This window comes from Hetaerina americana, unplaced genomic scaffold (genome assembly GCF_022747635.1).
Source record: "Hetaerina americana unplaced genomic scaffold, ioHetAmer1.1.p SCAF_3, whole genome shotgun sequence".
In the NCBI taxonomy this organism is placed as follows: domain Eukaryota; kingdom Metazoa; phylum Arthropoda; class Insecta; order Odonata; family Calopterygidae; genus Hetaerina; species Hetaerina americana.
The window spans coordinates 38,213,509-38,231,034 of NW_027286874.1; the positions used below are offsets into that span (position 1 = coordinate 38,213,509).

Sequence of the window (17,526 nt, forward strand, 5' to 3'; positions counted from 1 at the left end):
TTCACTAAATAATATAGCCAACATTCTTATAAAGCAGTGATGAAGAAGTTAGCAATTTATGAATTTATCATTCATTTAAACTTTAATGTTAGGCAATAATTTTTATCACTTGCATTGGGGATTTTATACATGCATCGATCGGCATGGGTATTTCATGTGAAACTTATTCTGGTGCAAAATTATTGCAATATTGATACACTACAGCCATAATTCATGGAAAAATTGCACCCTAAGGGAAATTAATTCAATTTCGGAAAAGGGAACAATCACATTAATCTGAAGAAATAAAAAATTCACAATGCAATAGAGCACTCCAAGAAAATATGAAAGAACTAGCTTAGTGCGGACTCAATGGAAGTCTCCAATATTTAAGTGATAATTAAAGAGAATCTTCCAACAACACAAAAACCAGAATGAAGCACTTCTTATGCAAGCAAGAGTGGCATAAGAAAGAGACAACAAAAAAGATGCACTTTCAATATCTGCTTTAAAAACATAGGTTACACAGATTTTTTGGGTGTAGGCCTAGGGATAGAAATCCAATTTACTAATTCATCCCAGCATAAATCATTTTTGTATTTTATTACTGAATACTTTCCGCAGCAAGTGCTTCTAAGTGCTACACATTAAGAAAAAAATTAAATTACAAACTTGCCATGTTTTTAACCAGTATTTTAATGGGCACATAATAGGTCATTGAGATGTAATTAGCCAAAAAGAAAAAGAATTTTGTTAAGTCTATTTATTTCAAACCCAGATACAGATTTAAAATCCATTTGTTTCAGTCACTTGAATTCCAAAATAATGAGGATTACTTGCATAATGACTTTCAAGTTGGTTATCACATATGTTGATGTCAGAGATTTAATTTAGATGTATTACAAGAATGCTGTAGATTTAAGTCAGGATATTCATAGAAATTTGGATGGCAAGAGTATTGCTATAAAAGGTCAGCCTGCCAGTGGTCAGCACCCAACTGGTGGACACAATGACCCTCTGTGTGAGTTTTGAGGTATGCTTAGCTGAGCGAGTTGCTTGCTGGCAAGTTTAAAGATAATACATCTCATACAAAAAGTCATTCGAAGTCGAGATGGTTTCATGTTGTCCATGCTAAATTTTGTCGATGCTAATGAATGTAGATTAGTTTCAGCATAACGTAGACTTCAAATGAGATTACTCATATACTTATTTAAGGTTGTTGACAGGTGTTTCATCATCAAACAGCAGAAAACTTCTCCAGCAATACAAACTAGAGATTGAAACTACTCATCAGAACACCAAAATGTTATCATCCTACATAATTTGTAGAAGGCACCTATTATATTACCTACCTCCGAATTCTGAATAAAATACAACAAATGCTTATTTTTTTTAAAATGGCAGTCTTAATATCACTTCACATATTTTGTGTGCATCACGTCTTTACAATGACAACAGCCAACAGATATATAAAACAATAATAAAAGAGGCAATACATGAAGTAAATCATAATTATAATACTATTTCTAAAGTAATAAATTTTCACAGTTGCAAAAAAGAAGGCACTTACAGTGCAAGGGAGAGTAAAGCCTAGATCTTCAATTTTCTACAAAAATTAATAGCAAGAAAAATTGTTTCAAATGGTACTACAATAACGAGATAATAATTAATGTTTATTTTAGAAGGGTTTTAATGGCGCATAATAAAGTATTAGTAAGAATTTCAAAACATTTCAAGATTCTCTGCTGACTTCCATTCAAACAGGATCCTAAGGAATGAGAGAAGCCTTATATTTTTACATAACGGCATTCTCATTTCAGCTCACAAAAAATTTTACCACAGCAATATCTTCTCATAACGAGGAAATAAATCCGTAGGTGGTTTACCATCAAAAATTAACTTCATCATGAAAAATGCCTGAAAAAGCAAGTCAGTCTTTGAGTTTTTAATTTCAGTTCAGGAATTTACCTTTAAACCAACAAAATTTGTAGCCAGAGATGAACATATTTAGTCATTATTTTCAATACCAACAAGATAGTTAAGAGTATGTAATCAACCCGATTACATATTCCCTAAACCAGATCTGCTGTAAAGTATAAATAATCAACATACCAAATTTAAGACAAAAAATCAATTTTCCTTTAAATATCAATAAAAACTGAGAGAGTATTCAAAATACCATTTCTGTACATACCTGATGCATCCCTTAATGCCAAAGCATTCTTGCTCAGTGACTATTAGAAATAAATTTCTTTAACTCATTAGCATTTTTAGTAATAATTTCATAAAGTCACCATGAATACCATTTTTCATTTATGCATTTAAGCATGATTCATTATATGCATTACACAACAAATTTTATAATTTATATTACTGGATTATAGTAGTTTAATTATTAAAGCGATACTGAGAAAAAATAGACTATTTAAAAAAGTCAACAGATAAATATACTTGTGTTCACATTTGAATATACTCAATTTCAAATTGTACCATGCTATATGTTACTTAGTTTTGAAAACATTACCAAATCATTGTAGCAGCTAATAAAAATGATAAAAAATATAGAAAATATAGCCAGTAGTTATTTCAAATCAAACACTTGATACAAATTGGAATCTTCATGATGGAGGAGGGTTTTGAGGAGGCTGCTGTGGATAGGGGTAACCAGCATATGCTCCTGGTTGAGGATACCCTGGGTAGTAGCCTGCCAAAAAACAAATACAACAAACAACAAATCATCAGCAAAGGTCATGGAGTAATTATATAAATGATTACTAACATTATCGTAGAAATCTTAATACAGGACACCCTAGCTAATCCGGACTATATGGGGTTTAGGTTTGCTCAGGTTAGGCAAAAAGCAGATTAACAGGGGCTTTGATACAACCCAGTGAGCACCCCCCGCCCCCTAATCTTGCACATCACCGTTTTCCAACAACTTCTATTGACACCATTAGGCCCCAAAAGGTATGCATTAGGCCCCCAAAGTGTAACCCTTAAATTTTCAATTAACTTATTTAAATAAAATACATCACATTTTCCTAACAAATAATTAATGAGCCAACTGCACCACTACATGGCTACTGTTTGGATTACGTGGAGTTGTTTATGTTACGAGATTACGCTACGAGATGTTTCTCATTCTAAATAAATGAAAACATGAATTTTTCAGAAGAAATGTTTCTCACCTGGTGGAGGTTGTTGATAATGTGTAGGATAGTACTGCATTGGCATGCCCCCATAAGCTGGCATGGTTGCATAGGGCATGGGCATGCCTTGGGGCTGGATTGGATATGGCAGATTAGGAGTAGGCTGATGCACGGTGGGTTGGTGCACAGCAGGTGCCCCAGGAGCTGATGCAGTTGGCGTACTTTCCCCTGGAGCTCTTGCACCACCTACATGATTTATTTGCGTAACAAGATGAATCGAAGGGTAATCATAAGTACCATCAATTAATTTTTTGTCTAAATTTAGTTTAATAAACTGGCACTAACTAAAAAAAACTGCTAGTATCCCACAGTAAAAAATCCTGGAAGAGTCACAGTACTCTACAAACTTTCCTCTTGCAATTTTTCACATTTAACAATTCAGCCCTAATATTTGGGTGTCCAAAATTGTTATTCATTACAATATTATAATTAATAAGACAACCTTTTTCACCAAAAATATTGCAAAAAAAACTAATTTAAAAACTTCTCAAATTTTCAAAAATCTTCCCACCTCAATGAAAAATAGAATGATTCCTCTTTAGCCTGACTGAATGGGATGTGTGAATTATTTCTTAGAAAAATTAGTTCATTTCTAACTATTTCTATTGTAATGGACACAATCCAAATACTCTCATCAAGTTATGAGCAGGCATGTTGATCAGTTTATACTGCCCCCACTTATTATGCAGCATTAATGCTAAGTTAAACTTTAAATCAGTTCTCAGGGAAAAAAAACATGGAGAAAACATGAAATTCAAATTTATGTGCAAATAAAGGCAAACTTCTATGTTGAACATCAGAAAAGACAGTCTTGAACATGTATGTTTTGTGGGGCTGGGGCGTAAAAAAACGAAACAGAAACACTCACTCACACCCTACTGGAATCAATGAATTTGTGAAATATATGAAAACTAATAATCACCAGACTTAAATTTCTATAAGTGCCCATATGGCTATTGTTTTCAAAATATGTACTTTCTCCTGAAAATGGATAAAGATAAACTAGTTCTCAAATGTTATGAACAAGAAGAGTTTGAAAAGTCCATATGAAGTCAGATAGATAACACAACTGGTGCATATTGAAATTATTTACAGAAAGTAGCATCTTTTGAAGGAATGTACACGAGTTTCAGCCAGATCAGTTTAATACTTTACTGTTTAGCAGTCACCTGAATCAAGCACATTGAGTGATTTCCATTAAATGAAAGAAAGAGAATTCAGTGAGTTGTTCCAAAATTTAATGAAAAGCAATCATCTCCAGATATTAAAACAGGAACTTAATAAACATTATGGTGAATATGCACCTTCAATTAGAATGGTTTGCAAAAGGCATCAAAATTTTCATTGTGGCCATAAGTTAAAAATTGATGCTGAATGTTCTGGATGCACTGTTGAGATTCCTACCCCAGGAATCATTGATAGAATACACAATATGTGTTAGATAATAGTAGTGATAAATGAGACTGGTAATACTGCAGGCATCTTGAGTGAATAGGTACATAAAATATTTTGTATTGAAATTTGAACATGATAAAGCTATCCACAAAATGGGTGCTGGGTTTGCTCACAGTTGACAAAAATCAACATTGTGTGACAAGTTTTAACTTCAGTTTGTTGTTGCAGCTAAATACAAAGGACTCTAGGTGTCATTCCAGCTACTTTTCATTTTAAATTACCTCTCATTTCTCGTTTTTTGAGAATTTTTTAAAGATAGTTCCCCTTCCATTACGAATAGATTTCCAGGATGTCTGGTCACCCTATCAATTAACACATGAGTTTATAATCTCACATCACAGAGGCAAGAAGGCAGCTTTCACCTATGATATCAAAGGAATTTTGGCATTGGAAAATAGCTACTTTTCTATAATTATCTCATCTATAAATTTCAATTTCAAGGAATTAGCACCATGTTTCCCAGGCTCATTATAAAATTTGGCATTGCTACATAACAAAATATAAATCATGCAGTGGGAAGGGCTCTTCTGAATTAGTGCTTAATTCTGCTAATATGTTCCTAAAGTGATTAGCAGCAAGATTCCGCATTTTTATCGACATTTTTTAATAAATACAAGTGAAGCCAGATGTGAATTTGAAGCAAGAAGCCATAGTCTAATGAGGAGTAAAATCTACAAGGTAGCAGTTAATAGCTAGGCAAAGTTAACACATTCCTACATTACTTAATGTGATTATACTATCTGGCATGCTGCTACCAAAAGTGTTCCTTCGCTTGCACAAAGGTGGCAAACACTTCAGCCCAAGAGTTTGCAAGAAAATGCATGAATTGATAGGAAATGCATAAAAATTCAGTCCTAACTACAAACAAGTCCAGAAAGTTTACAACCAAAGCCTATACTCTATTCCTTACCAAAATTATAAAACACGTTGAAATTGTGATATTGATAGAAATGAGCTCTTACGGCTAGTAATATATAATATATGTGAAACTCCAATAGCCGTAAACAGTTAAGACTGTTTACGGCTATTCGAGTTTCACATTTATTATATTATACGTTGAAATTGACCTATTTTTATACTAGGGGCAGTCAAATGAAAACCAAACATCAACCATAGCAAACAAACCGCTAAAAGCTAGCTTTTTGTGCATCGATACTGCCACCAATGAGTTAGGAGAACTGCATAATAACAACTCAATGGTGCACACAGTTGTTGGGTTATGTCCTTGTACAAGATCAGTTCAAAATCTTCGGGACTTTTCCATTTTTTCAAAAATTATTTATTCATTCATGAATATCTATTTTGTCCCTTTCAAAGTAATCCCCATTAGATAGTATACACTTGTGCTAATGCTTTTTCCAATCCTCTAAGCACTTCAGAAAATCATTTTTTGTGATTTTGTTCAGCTCCCGCTTTGATGCAATCTTTATCTCGTCAATCATAGCGTAGCGTCGTCCTTTCATGGGCCTCTTCATTTTTGGGAACAAGAAAAAGTCACTGGGGATCAGATCTGGGGAATACGGGGGCTGCGGCATCATTAGTGTGTTGTTTTTGGCCAAAACTTCACACACAAGTAACTATGAGAGAGCAGGGGCGTTGTCATGGTGCAAAAGCCCATTTTTGTTCTTCCACAAATCCGGGGGTTAGTGGCGGAATGCTTCATGCAAACTGCACATAAATTGCGGATGATATTCATTATTTATCTTCCTACCCTGTGGCTAGAACTCATGATCCTCCATGCCCCTGCAATCGACGAAAACTGTAAGCAAAACTATCACATTCGACCAAACTTAGCGTGCTTTTTTCGGCCTCGGCTCGAACTGCAGCTTCCATTGGGATGATTGAGCTTTAGTTTCCACGTCATAACAATAACCCCACGATTTGTCACCAGTTATGACCCTCTGGAGCAAATTTGGGTCGTTGTGGACAGAGCCCAACACCTCATTAGCAATGTTAATGCGTTGCTGTTGTTGGTCGAAATTAAGTGCGATTTTGGTGTGCATTTTGCGGCGACCCATGTCATGCCCAAATCATTGGTAAAATCGAATGGCACTAGCCAACTGATATGTTTAGGTCCTCAGCAACTTCTCTAACGGTGATTTGTCGATTGGCCAATACTATTTTCTTCACTTCATCAATGTTTTCGTCAATTGTTGACGTGCTTGGGCATCCGTCACGCTCTTTGTCCTTCACATTTTCTTGGCCCTCTGAGAACATTTTGTACCACAGCATAACGTTGCTTCGGCCCAAGGTAGCTTCTCCATATGCCACAATCAACACCCGGAATGCGTCCGTGCACTTAATATCATTTTTCACATAAAATTTAATGCAGATTCTTTGATCCATTTTTTGGAACAGGCAAAAATCGAAGAAAAACCAAAACATGTCCAAGCAAAACAGCTGTTACCAATTAACTAAACATTCAAAATGGCCGAACGTACCAACATAACACCATAAAAAAAATCAAATATATGTAACTCATGAAAATTCAAAATTCGCGATACCTTTTGAACAGGCCTTGTATATCCAACCAGCATGGACTGGTTGTTTTAGCGGTTGTTCGGTTTTCATATAACTACCCTCATACATACACTAACTTGTGGGCTGGGCATGGAAATGCCATGTACACAACCAAATGTTTAACAAAAAAACATTAACAGAGTCACTATATTAGATTCTACCGAAAACAATAACAAAGTGTGTCTGGTAACATATTTCTACCCAAAAGTGAAAAACTATACTAGGAGAAATTAAAAACTTCCTCTTTATTTTACAAAATAAAGAGATTTCACTACTAGAAGTCAAGTCATCAAACTTTTAACAATAAGGCATCTTCAGCTGCAATTCCAGTTTCCCTATCAAAGACTCGGTCAGCTTGTTTTTTTAGAAGTAGTCAAAGAGTAAAGGTAGATTATTTCATGGGCCCACGATCTAAACACTGCTACACTCTAAACCCCACCAAACACAGCACTAAACACTGGAACCCCTTCAGCTACAATAAATCACTCCATTAACTCAAGACACTTTCTACCTCATTTCATCCCATCCCACTTGCCTAATTTTTTCCTACCTCTAATACACTTACCTAATATTCTCCCCTCTATCACGGTCGTTAACGTTTCATTGCCAATCAGTATGCCTTGCATCCAATCTTCCTGCCTTCTTTGAAGTTCCCTCAATCATCTTCTCTCCCCCCCCCCCCCCCTCTACCTGCCTGGAAATTCGGGGTACTCTGAGTGCATATCAAAATTAAGTGATGAGCACAAGATATTTAAACATTACGTCAACTTTTCAGGTACAATTCAACCTTAATTAATTTCACTTGAGGTCTTCCCTTCTTTTCTGTTGTTGGTGGGATTAATTTACTAACTGAGTTATGCTAATGAAATAAGAAGTAGCCAGTCATATTTGGTCAATTTCCTCCTCAGTTTCATTAGGAGTACATATCACAAATATTAAAGATTGCTTTTTGAAAGGAGAGTGTATTGTGTATCATTGCGCTCCACATAATGTAACAGGAGTCTCAAGCAATTGTTAAGATCTGGCATTGACAGAAAAACTACGGTGAAAATTGTCGCAACTTCTAAATTTCTCCCTCCATAAAATATCATACAATAAATTAATGATGCGACAGCAAGTGTATTATCTTGAGTTTTTAATTTCATGAAATAAAAAGTAGACAATAGCATTTAATGTTATAATTTAAACATTTTTGTAGTAGCCATACTTTCCCTCACGTTAATTTGTCCTAAGAATTCCATATTCTCCTTAAAGCCAAGCAAATACATAGTTTTACTATGCAACAAATGTCTTAACTATCTACATTGGATTATTTTGTTCCGTATTAAATGATATGAATCCTTTTAATTGATCCTTTGTCAATATTTATCCTTAGCCAATCATTTGTTTTTTCTTGGCTATGTGATTGGTTTAGCTTTTGGAGGAAAATAAGTTCTGCTATGCACTTGAAGATAATTCTGTTTTCTTGTTCAACTATAATTCCACCATCATAAAAATGACTGAAACATGACACCTTGTACTTTCCATTGCTAAATAAATGTGAAATTATCACAAGGAATAGAAATAGTCTCCGCGTATATATCATGACAATATTTTCCATAAATTTTGGTTATGCGTTTATCGATAATCTGTGCTTCATCATACATCATCCATTAGCATTGATTTTCAAGAGTTTACTGTAAATGTATAGATATAATATATAAAGAAATATATGGTTGGTAGAGAGAAAGAAAAGAAAAATTATAAATGAAAGCATAAACCAATAATAACAACAGGACTGCATGCAAGTTTGAGTTTATAAAGCGGGAAGGTGAACTTTACATAGAATTGAAGGGGGACCACACATGTAATTTAAAGATATGTATTTTTAAACTGCATTAAAAAAGTTTCAAGGGCATTTATGCTCTTGTGGCCATCGAACAAACAATTTGTACACTCAATATAAGGCATGGACATTTTGAACATGCATTTGACTTTCTAGCCACAAATTTGGATGTGACCATGCCCAGACCTATATCATCAACAGTCAACTTCACAGATGCATCAAAACAAAAAAACTGCCTCAACCTGTCCTGAAGGTTTCATCACTTGAGGGTTTTTAAATATTTCCACTATTAAATATCTCAAAAACTATGGCCATATGGACATTTTTACCATTACGGGCACACATTCCACAGGCAAAATTACAGGTAAGATGAATATACATTTTCTTTCATCCAGCTAAGTTTGATCATAAACCGTATATCTTGGAACCAGGTCTTGTCATTAGAAAATGGAATTCAGGTTGATCGTAATGGTCTTATTACTATGTGCAATTATGCATCATATAACCAGCAGTAATACGATGAGGCATAATTTTTAACATCAATAAGATCATTTTTGGCAACAAAAACTCATAAATATCTATGAAATATGAAAGACAACACACCATAAGTAGCTCACAAGTCATTTAAATACATACTGGACGAAGTATAGATGTCGTGATAAAAGCATGTCGTAGTAGTGGCCAATAGCCCATTCAAGTAGACTTCTACCATTTTAAATAGGCACAGAATTACATAGTTTTTATTAGAACAACTTTGACTGGATTATGCCACAATTATGAAAAAAAAAGCTGGCAAATTTTTGGGTATACTGCTCTAGATAAATGTATGATGGATATTTTGCATCTGTATTTTTTTTCATTCAGGTTAATTTAAATTTTTTGTCAATATTACTAAAATATGTCAATTAAATCCATACAACACAGACAAAAATCGGTAGTAACCTTCATTGTACTTCCCTGCAACAATTCAAATAACTAGAGGCTGGAGGGTATCACAGGTGCCTGAGACAAACTTGATAGCTGAGATATATTATTACTCCAATACAATATAGTATTTGGTAAATATTGCTCAGATATGCAATATATTGATTCACCACCTCAATTTACATGTATTTCTATTATATTTTAGTAGCAAAATTAAGACATTTACAGTATTACCCACACCAGAAGAAATACTTTCAAAATATCTTGCTTCGGAACAATATTTAAGCAAATGATTTTTGTTATTAGTAATAGGGATATGGAGAACCAGAAAAAGATTCCACCAATTAACAGCTGCATTCCAGAAGTCATATTAACATTGAATGACGGCTCACTATCATTTCATAATCACATAGAAGTATGAGTTTAAACTTCATTATTTCAAAATACAACTAAGAATTGATGAAAACCCCACCAAAGATATTTTTATTAAATTATTTTTAGATCCTTGCATTTACGTTAACATAATAAAATGTTCTGGGTAGTAAGCCAACCAAATGCTTATGAAAAACATTGAGATTTCCCATCAAGGACAAGAGTTTGACTTCAGATGATAACAAGGAAAAATATTGGACTATTCATCACATCTCACTTTAAAGGAGGGAGCAAATTAATCAATCTTGAGAGTCCAGACGAATTTCAATTAAGTAAGAGGTCCCAGAAACCTCCAAAGTAAATGCATCTACTTGACAACAAATTTATAATACAAACAATTATGACTGTTTATAAACTGCAACACATTCATTATATACAAAAACACTACATTTTTGTTAAAACTATAGTAATCTTATATGAAAACAAATAAATTACATTTTTAAAAATACATTTGAACCTTACTTTACAAAGTTTTGCATGCCTAACTTACACACTCGTGAGAAATTGTAGTTAGATTAAGAAAATTAAATGGAAAGACTTTGAAATGGATGTTTTTAAAGGGAATTGACATTATTACATTAAATTAGCTACAGATATATCAATTTTTTTATTTGCGGGCAGAGAACTAAGTCTGGCACCTGCTCAGCCCAACACAAAGCTATATGATTAGATATCTCAGTTTTACTGCACTTAGTACTTCACTAATACTTGGCTAAATGCTCACAGCTAAATACTTTGTAATGAAATACATTCGGAAAGCAAAAATAAAATCACTATTCTGACAACACGTTTAGGAGAGCATACACATTTTTACTTTCTAAACCAAAAATTGTTTAGTAAATGGAATGAGATACTTCACTTGGGACTGAAAAAAGGAGCTTTAAATTGAAGAAACACTTAATTTGAGAAAGTAAAAATAAGTAAATAGTAGAAACGGATAAGTTAGTCATTGATTAATCAAAAAAATCCAAAAATTGGGAGCATTATTATACAGAAAATTAAAAATTGAAAGATTGGAGTCTTGCAATGAAATCCCACTTATTCAAAACATTTTCTAAAAGCAAACAAAGATAATCCCTTGATAATTTTCATTTTACCAATATCATTAGCAGATAAGTCGCATCCAAGCTATTGTCTGATAGTAATATCATTTAAAATGGCTAAATAAATAAATAAGCAGGAAAGAGCTTGAATGGAAAGGTAAAATTCAAATTACAACAATACAAAAATTGTTCTTAGTTTTTTCTTTACTTAAAAAGCAACAGGGTACAACTATGCAACGTTTCCAAATAAAGTGTATAACACCACATTTTAATACAGCACACACACTATTGAGAAAAAAAGTACAAAACAAATATTTAAGCCAAAATTAAAATAATAACTGTTAAATGTAGCAATAACAAGTGGAGAAGCACACAGGGAAGGTAATGGCATACAAAATGGCTATTTCAAATTAGGAAGGGATAAAAATGTCACCGGAACAAAATGTCTCTGACAACATCAAAAATTCCAGTAGCACTTAGGGAAGTACCTGCTGCACCTGCTGCATGATGGGAAGGAATTCCTGGCAATTGTCCACCAGCTGCATCGCGCCCTGCATTCTGTGTCAGATCTTTGAGGAGTTCCTCCTTCTCAGTTTTTCGAGCAAAACAAAAGTCAGCGACTTTATTTTGAAAACCCACAAGCAGCTGAAATTTCAATAAACAGTGATCAATTTTCATAAAAAACATAAATTAAACAATTGCACCATAATTATTAGATCTATCATAATCCCAATATGTATGTGACCCCAATGACCGTATCAATCATTGGAATCATAAAAAATTACACACAGCAACAAAAAGATTTAAAATATCACTGAAAAAATACATTGAGATTTGCATAAAAGTCACATGCTCTATTAAAATGTAAAAAATTCAAGTTAAATACCATATTTTTTACATAAGGTTGTGAATATCAAAGAGATTCATACTTATTGAAATAGTTACAACCCTACCTGCCCAAAAATAGTTTATTTAGAAACATTAGTACGGTTAAGAGATGAAGCCATTTATAACAAAAAAATCGTTCAAAGTCATGGCAGGGCAATGGAATATGACATCATAAAGCATTATTATTCTAGACCATAACGTTTAAAGTAATAAAGTGTTAAAACTAATACTTACATAACAGTAATAACATTTATGCCATGTGCGAAATGCTCATGGTCATTTGTCCTCACCAAAGTTGTTAGTATTTTACATGAATTATTTAACAACCCACATTAGATGATATCAGATAGATGTGTTCAAAATAGCCAATGAATGAAATTACTGGCAATCACCAACAAAATTACCTAATATTATCCCATTTGGCAAACAATAACAATCTTAATTAATCATATTTCCTGAATACATATTTGAAATTATTCGCCAACATCATGGGAAAGTAGAATTTTGTGATGCCAAAGAAATTTGAGGGGCATGCAAAAGATCAAAACCCTGAGGGTACAAAAGACAGAAAGTGTATACTTTTTAAATGTATTCAGTTAAATTAAATACTCATGAATCACCCAACCACTAAAAATAATAGTTTAATGATTATAGAAAGATGACTTTTCTCTTTAGCACCACACAGTATGAAACATAAAATGTACCACTAATGGGAACCTTCTATTTTGTATATTTACCTGAGTCAGATCATTGTAGAACTTAGTTCCTTCATTGAGATTACTTTCTAATTCTTTGAAAGCATCATATGCTGCTGCTAACTGCTTCAAAACTTCCTCCCTTTGCCCAGAGCCTGTGGAGCGCTCTTGAGTTAGCTCTTGATTCACTCGCTTATGAAAAAATAATCAGGAAAACAAAACAATTTTAATGCAATATAAAATGGTGATGCAATCTTTACAAAAGTCTGAGACATTCAAATTCCATCCATTCTTGCATCATAGCCTCTGCATCTTATGAAATAAAGCAATGAACTATTAATGATGATTCCTTGCTCTAACTTAAGGCCAGCTTACCAAGTTCACTGCATGTCCTATGCTGCTATTACACACTACAACTAATTTTAACACATATCTATAATTACATCAAGTGTACATCATCATCATCATTGGTCATTCAATCCTAAGATTGGTTGACAGCAGCCCTCCATTCTACCCTATCTGATGCTAATTCACTTCCTGGTATTTTTTGCAATGTAATTTCTTTTTTTTATTTGTCCCATATCTTTATCCCTTAGTCTTCCTCTTGGAACTTTTCCCGCTATTTTTCCTTCTATTTTATTCTTCACAAATCCATTGTGCCTCAGGGTGTGGTCAATCCATCTGGTTCTTCTTTTCTCTGTGGTGTCCCCCAAGGTCTGTTCTTCTTCTGTTCTTCCGTATACATCTTCATTTCTAATTTTATCCGCCCATTTGATCTTAAGCATCCTCCTTCAGCACCAGGTTTTGAAGGGTTCTAGTCTTTTCTGGTCTACTTTTCCAATGGTCCATGCTTCTGATCCATAGATTGCCACGCTCCATACGAATGTTTTCACGTATTGTTTCCTCGTTTGTAGTTCTATCTTCTTTGAACGCAGCAGTTGTCTTTTCATTGTGAATGCTCTCTCAGCTTGCGCTATTCTTTGCTTTATGTCTGTAAAACTACTTCCGTTCCATGTGATGGTACTTCTGAGATAGGTGAAGGAATCCACTTGCCCTAATTTTTGTCCTTTCAGTGTGACTATTGTATTCCGCTTCCCTATTCCACATACTACGATTTTGGTCTTGGTCTTGTTATACTCATGTTGTACCTTTGTAGAACTTGATGCATCACGTTTAGTGACCTTTGAAGATCCTCCTGATTTTCTGCTATCATTGCAATATCGTTGACAAAGCATAGCATGTTTATTTCTTCTTCATTGATCCTAATTCCATTTAATTTAATGCCATGAGCTTCTCTTATTGCCTCCTCCACATATATGTTAAAAATGCAGGTGAGAGGTTGCATCCTTGTGTTAGTATTTTTGATGCATGAGACACAAGACCCAAGTTTTGGAGTACCTCACATTTCTCTGACCTCGTCTTCTTTGGTATCGCAATCATTACACTCTTAGAAAGTCTTCATGAAATCTTCCATAGCTATCTTTGATTATTCTGTACAGATTGTCCCTGGCTTTGCTTCCGAGTGCCTAGATGATATCTCCATCAATTTTATCTTCTTCAGGAGCTTTGTTTTCCTTTTGGTATTTTACTGCTCTATCAAATTTGCTCCTCAGTAGGCATGGGCCCTGGTTTTCGTCACCCGTTTCACCCTCATCCTTCATCAGGTTTTCTTCCAGCGGCCTTGGACCTTGGTCGAGTTCTTCGATGTATTGCTTCTATCTATTACCAATATCTTAATCTTCTATCAGGGTATCACAGTTTACTTCCCTGATGTTGTTGCTTTTCATATTCCTTTCTCCAAAATGTTTTTTCACCAGTTTGTTTGCTGTGTCGGCATTCCCCTACTTCATATTTTCGTTGATTTCCTCGCAGCATCCTTCTATCCAATTCTCCCTAGCTTGGCTCTTAAGCTTATTATAGAGCCTTTCCTCTGCATCATTCCTGGCATTCTTGTATTTTATTTTAGTTCCTTATCTCCGTCGCGATCCATGGTTTCTTCGTGTCGGCTCTCTTTCTCACCAGTTGCTCTTCTGCAACTTCTCCGATTGCCCTCTTCAGTACATCCCATCTCTCTTCGGTGCTCCTTTCTCCTTCATCACCTAGTTTGCTGTCAATGGCCATGGCAAATATTTCTCTGTTGCCTTTTTCTTTGCCAGCAATTTTGAGTCTCACCTTGGCTCTTGTTTGGTCTTCTAAAATTTCTTGTAGTGACATTGGCTCTACATGATTACTAGGTTGTGATCGCCATTTATTTCTGCACCAGGGTAGCTCTTGCACTGCTTCACCTGATTCTTTTATCTCCTTACTAGTATGTAGTCTACTTGGTATCTTGCGATATCCCCTGGCATCTTCCTTGTGTACCTCTTTCATCAATGTTACTTGAAGAGGGTGTTAGCTAATACCATATTCTCTCCTCTTCCTGCTTCACCATCAGAATTCTCTCTTTGCACGGCAATATTGTCTTTACTCTTCCACCACATTCCTTCTTCAGTATGATGCCAATCCCTGTGATCCTGCGGTTGTCTACTGAGTATATAACTCGATATCCGTCGCTCCAGTAGTTGTCTGCTCACTTGATCCACTTGATCTCGCTACCTTCCAGGATATCTGTGTCCCAATCCAGCATCTGTCTTTCCTGACCGATGTACCTTTCCCAGTAGTCCCCACCCAGAGAACTGTTTGGGGGGGACTATTTTACCTCCAGAATATTTTACTGGGAAGGATGCCATCATGTCATAAATAGGTAGAGTGTGGTGCTGCATATCCTCGTGAAATTAATGTGGTGGTCTCCCGTTGCCTTCCGCAAAGTTTACATCAATATTATTTAATCAATGCTTTCTAAAGTATGTTTCCAGCCAATTTAGGCACTGATTGTCCTTTCTAAAAAAATTATGAAGGAAACTTAAATAAGCTAATTCAAATAGTAGTTCAAGTAATATACACAGCCGCTTGATCATTTAATATTAATACAGAGCAATGCTTTAGAAAAAATAGCACAACTGTATGCTTATAAGTGACGTATAACTGCTTGAGTGTTAAAAACACCTTTAGAGTTGATTAAATGTCATTAGCCAACTATACAGCAACTGGAGGGAATTTTCTTGAAGGGACAAATAGAAATTCACCTTTTGAACATGAGGTCCACAGATAATATATATCATACTGTAATTTATAATAAATCAATAATTAACTACGTTGTTTTTTAAATTTTAAAAGCACATATGGCATAGAATGTTCATTGCTGTAGCATTTTTATGCTCACAACTATCTAATTTTTTGAGGTCACTTACAGGTGGCATTACTTTCATCTAACTTCATTATATTTTGTAGGTTTATGATTATCCTTTGTCACCAGACCTGAACCATTAGAGCACCATTAATTATATTACTACTATACATGTAAGGGTTATTAAATAGGGTATTGAGTTACACACAAATGTAACCTAAATACATTCTTCAGAATCAACTATGGCACCATCTGTGCCCACATATTGATTTATGTGATGCATGAAAAATTCTTGGAAACTTAATTTCATAAGAAGTAAATTATTTACCGGATTCTTTGCTAAAAGAAAGCTATTCCAGTAGCGATTTTGGAAATCATAACATAGTGATGAAAAAACAACCTAACTGTAGTGGAAACTCATACAATGAGTTCCGGGCTCCTTTACTGAAACAATTATTCCAATATAATGTATATTAAATGCATATTTCGCAGAGAAAGACTGCAACTACTATTTGGAAGGATTAAAAGAGCATCACTGAAAAAAGTGTATTATTTATTAAAGGAGGCTAAGTTGTAAAATAAAAATTTTAAGAAAAAATGTCTAGTTTATTTGTTACGTCAAAAACTTTTTAGACTGCTCTTGTACTTCTACTAGTCTCTGCTTACATGCACTGAGAATGCAAACAATTTTAATGTCTAACCTGTATGTTTGCCAGCAATGTTTCTTGTCTACCAACACTTTCCTGCACCCGACGCTGTAAAGGACCATAGGTGCGATTCAGCTCTTCTACGCCTGGCTCTTTTCCCTCTTGGCCTAAGGCGTTCAAAAACATATCTTTCATATCTGTGGAAGCAGATTTGAGTTCCCACTCTATTGTATCTCTCTCAGCACGCACAGCTTCCACCTGCAAGACAATGACAACATTTAAAACAACACACATTTTATTCCCTAAATCAGGTTCTGTAAGCATTAATCATGTAACCCAAAAAAGTTTCAAAAAATATACAATATCTATAGATTGCAACCTCTGCCAAAAGATGCAATAATTAGATCATGGCTGAAGGCATCACATCGCCCACCATGAATTCTCCATAATTGTTCCCTTGGAGCATATGGTTCCATTGTAGTCACTCATTATCACTACATTTGTCACATGCTTTCAGGGATAAAGAATCAGTATAGTAGTGATAAGCGAATTGATAATATCACCAACAGTTAATCCTCAAAGTGATAAAGAGTAAAAGAATAAAACACTGGCATTGTGCTATGGCAGGTTTGCATATTTTTTTCACTTATTGCCATGATGGGATAAGTTTGAATGCACAATTA

The 17,526-nt window shown here is 34.6% G+C and overlaps 1 protein-coding gene across 2 annotated transcripts in view; it reads right to left on the minus strand.

Annotated features, from left to right (window-relative positions):
• Positions 1–733: 733 nt before the first annotated feature.
• ALiX (programmed cell death 6-interacting protein-like protein AliX) overlaps positions 734–17,526 on the minus strand; it is a 43,699-nt gene continuing 26,906 nt past the window's right edge. The window contains exons 11-15 of one of the 2 annotated variants that reach the window (XM_071588634.1): positions 16,898–17,101; positions 13,013–13,162; positions 11,885–12,032; positions 3,168–3,374; positions 734–2,683 (exon numbers count right to left, since the gene is read on the minus strand). In XM_071588634.1, coding sequence (XP_071444735.1) covers positions 2,598–2,683; positions 3,168–3,374; positions 11,885–12,032; positions 13,013–13,162; positions 16,898–17,101 — 795 coding nt within the window. In that variant the 3' untranslated portion in view covers positions 734–2,597. Of the gene's footprint in view, positions 2,684–3,167; positions 3,375–11,875; positions 12,033–13,012; positions 13,163–16,897; positions 17,102–17,526 lie in introns of both variants that reach the window. The other variant, XM_071588633.1, reaches the window with a different exon arrangement.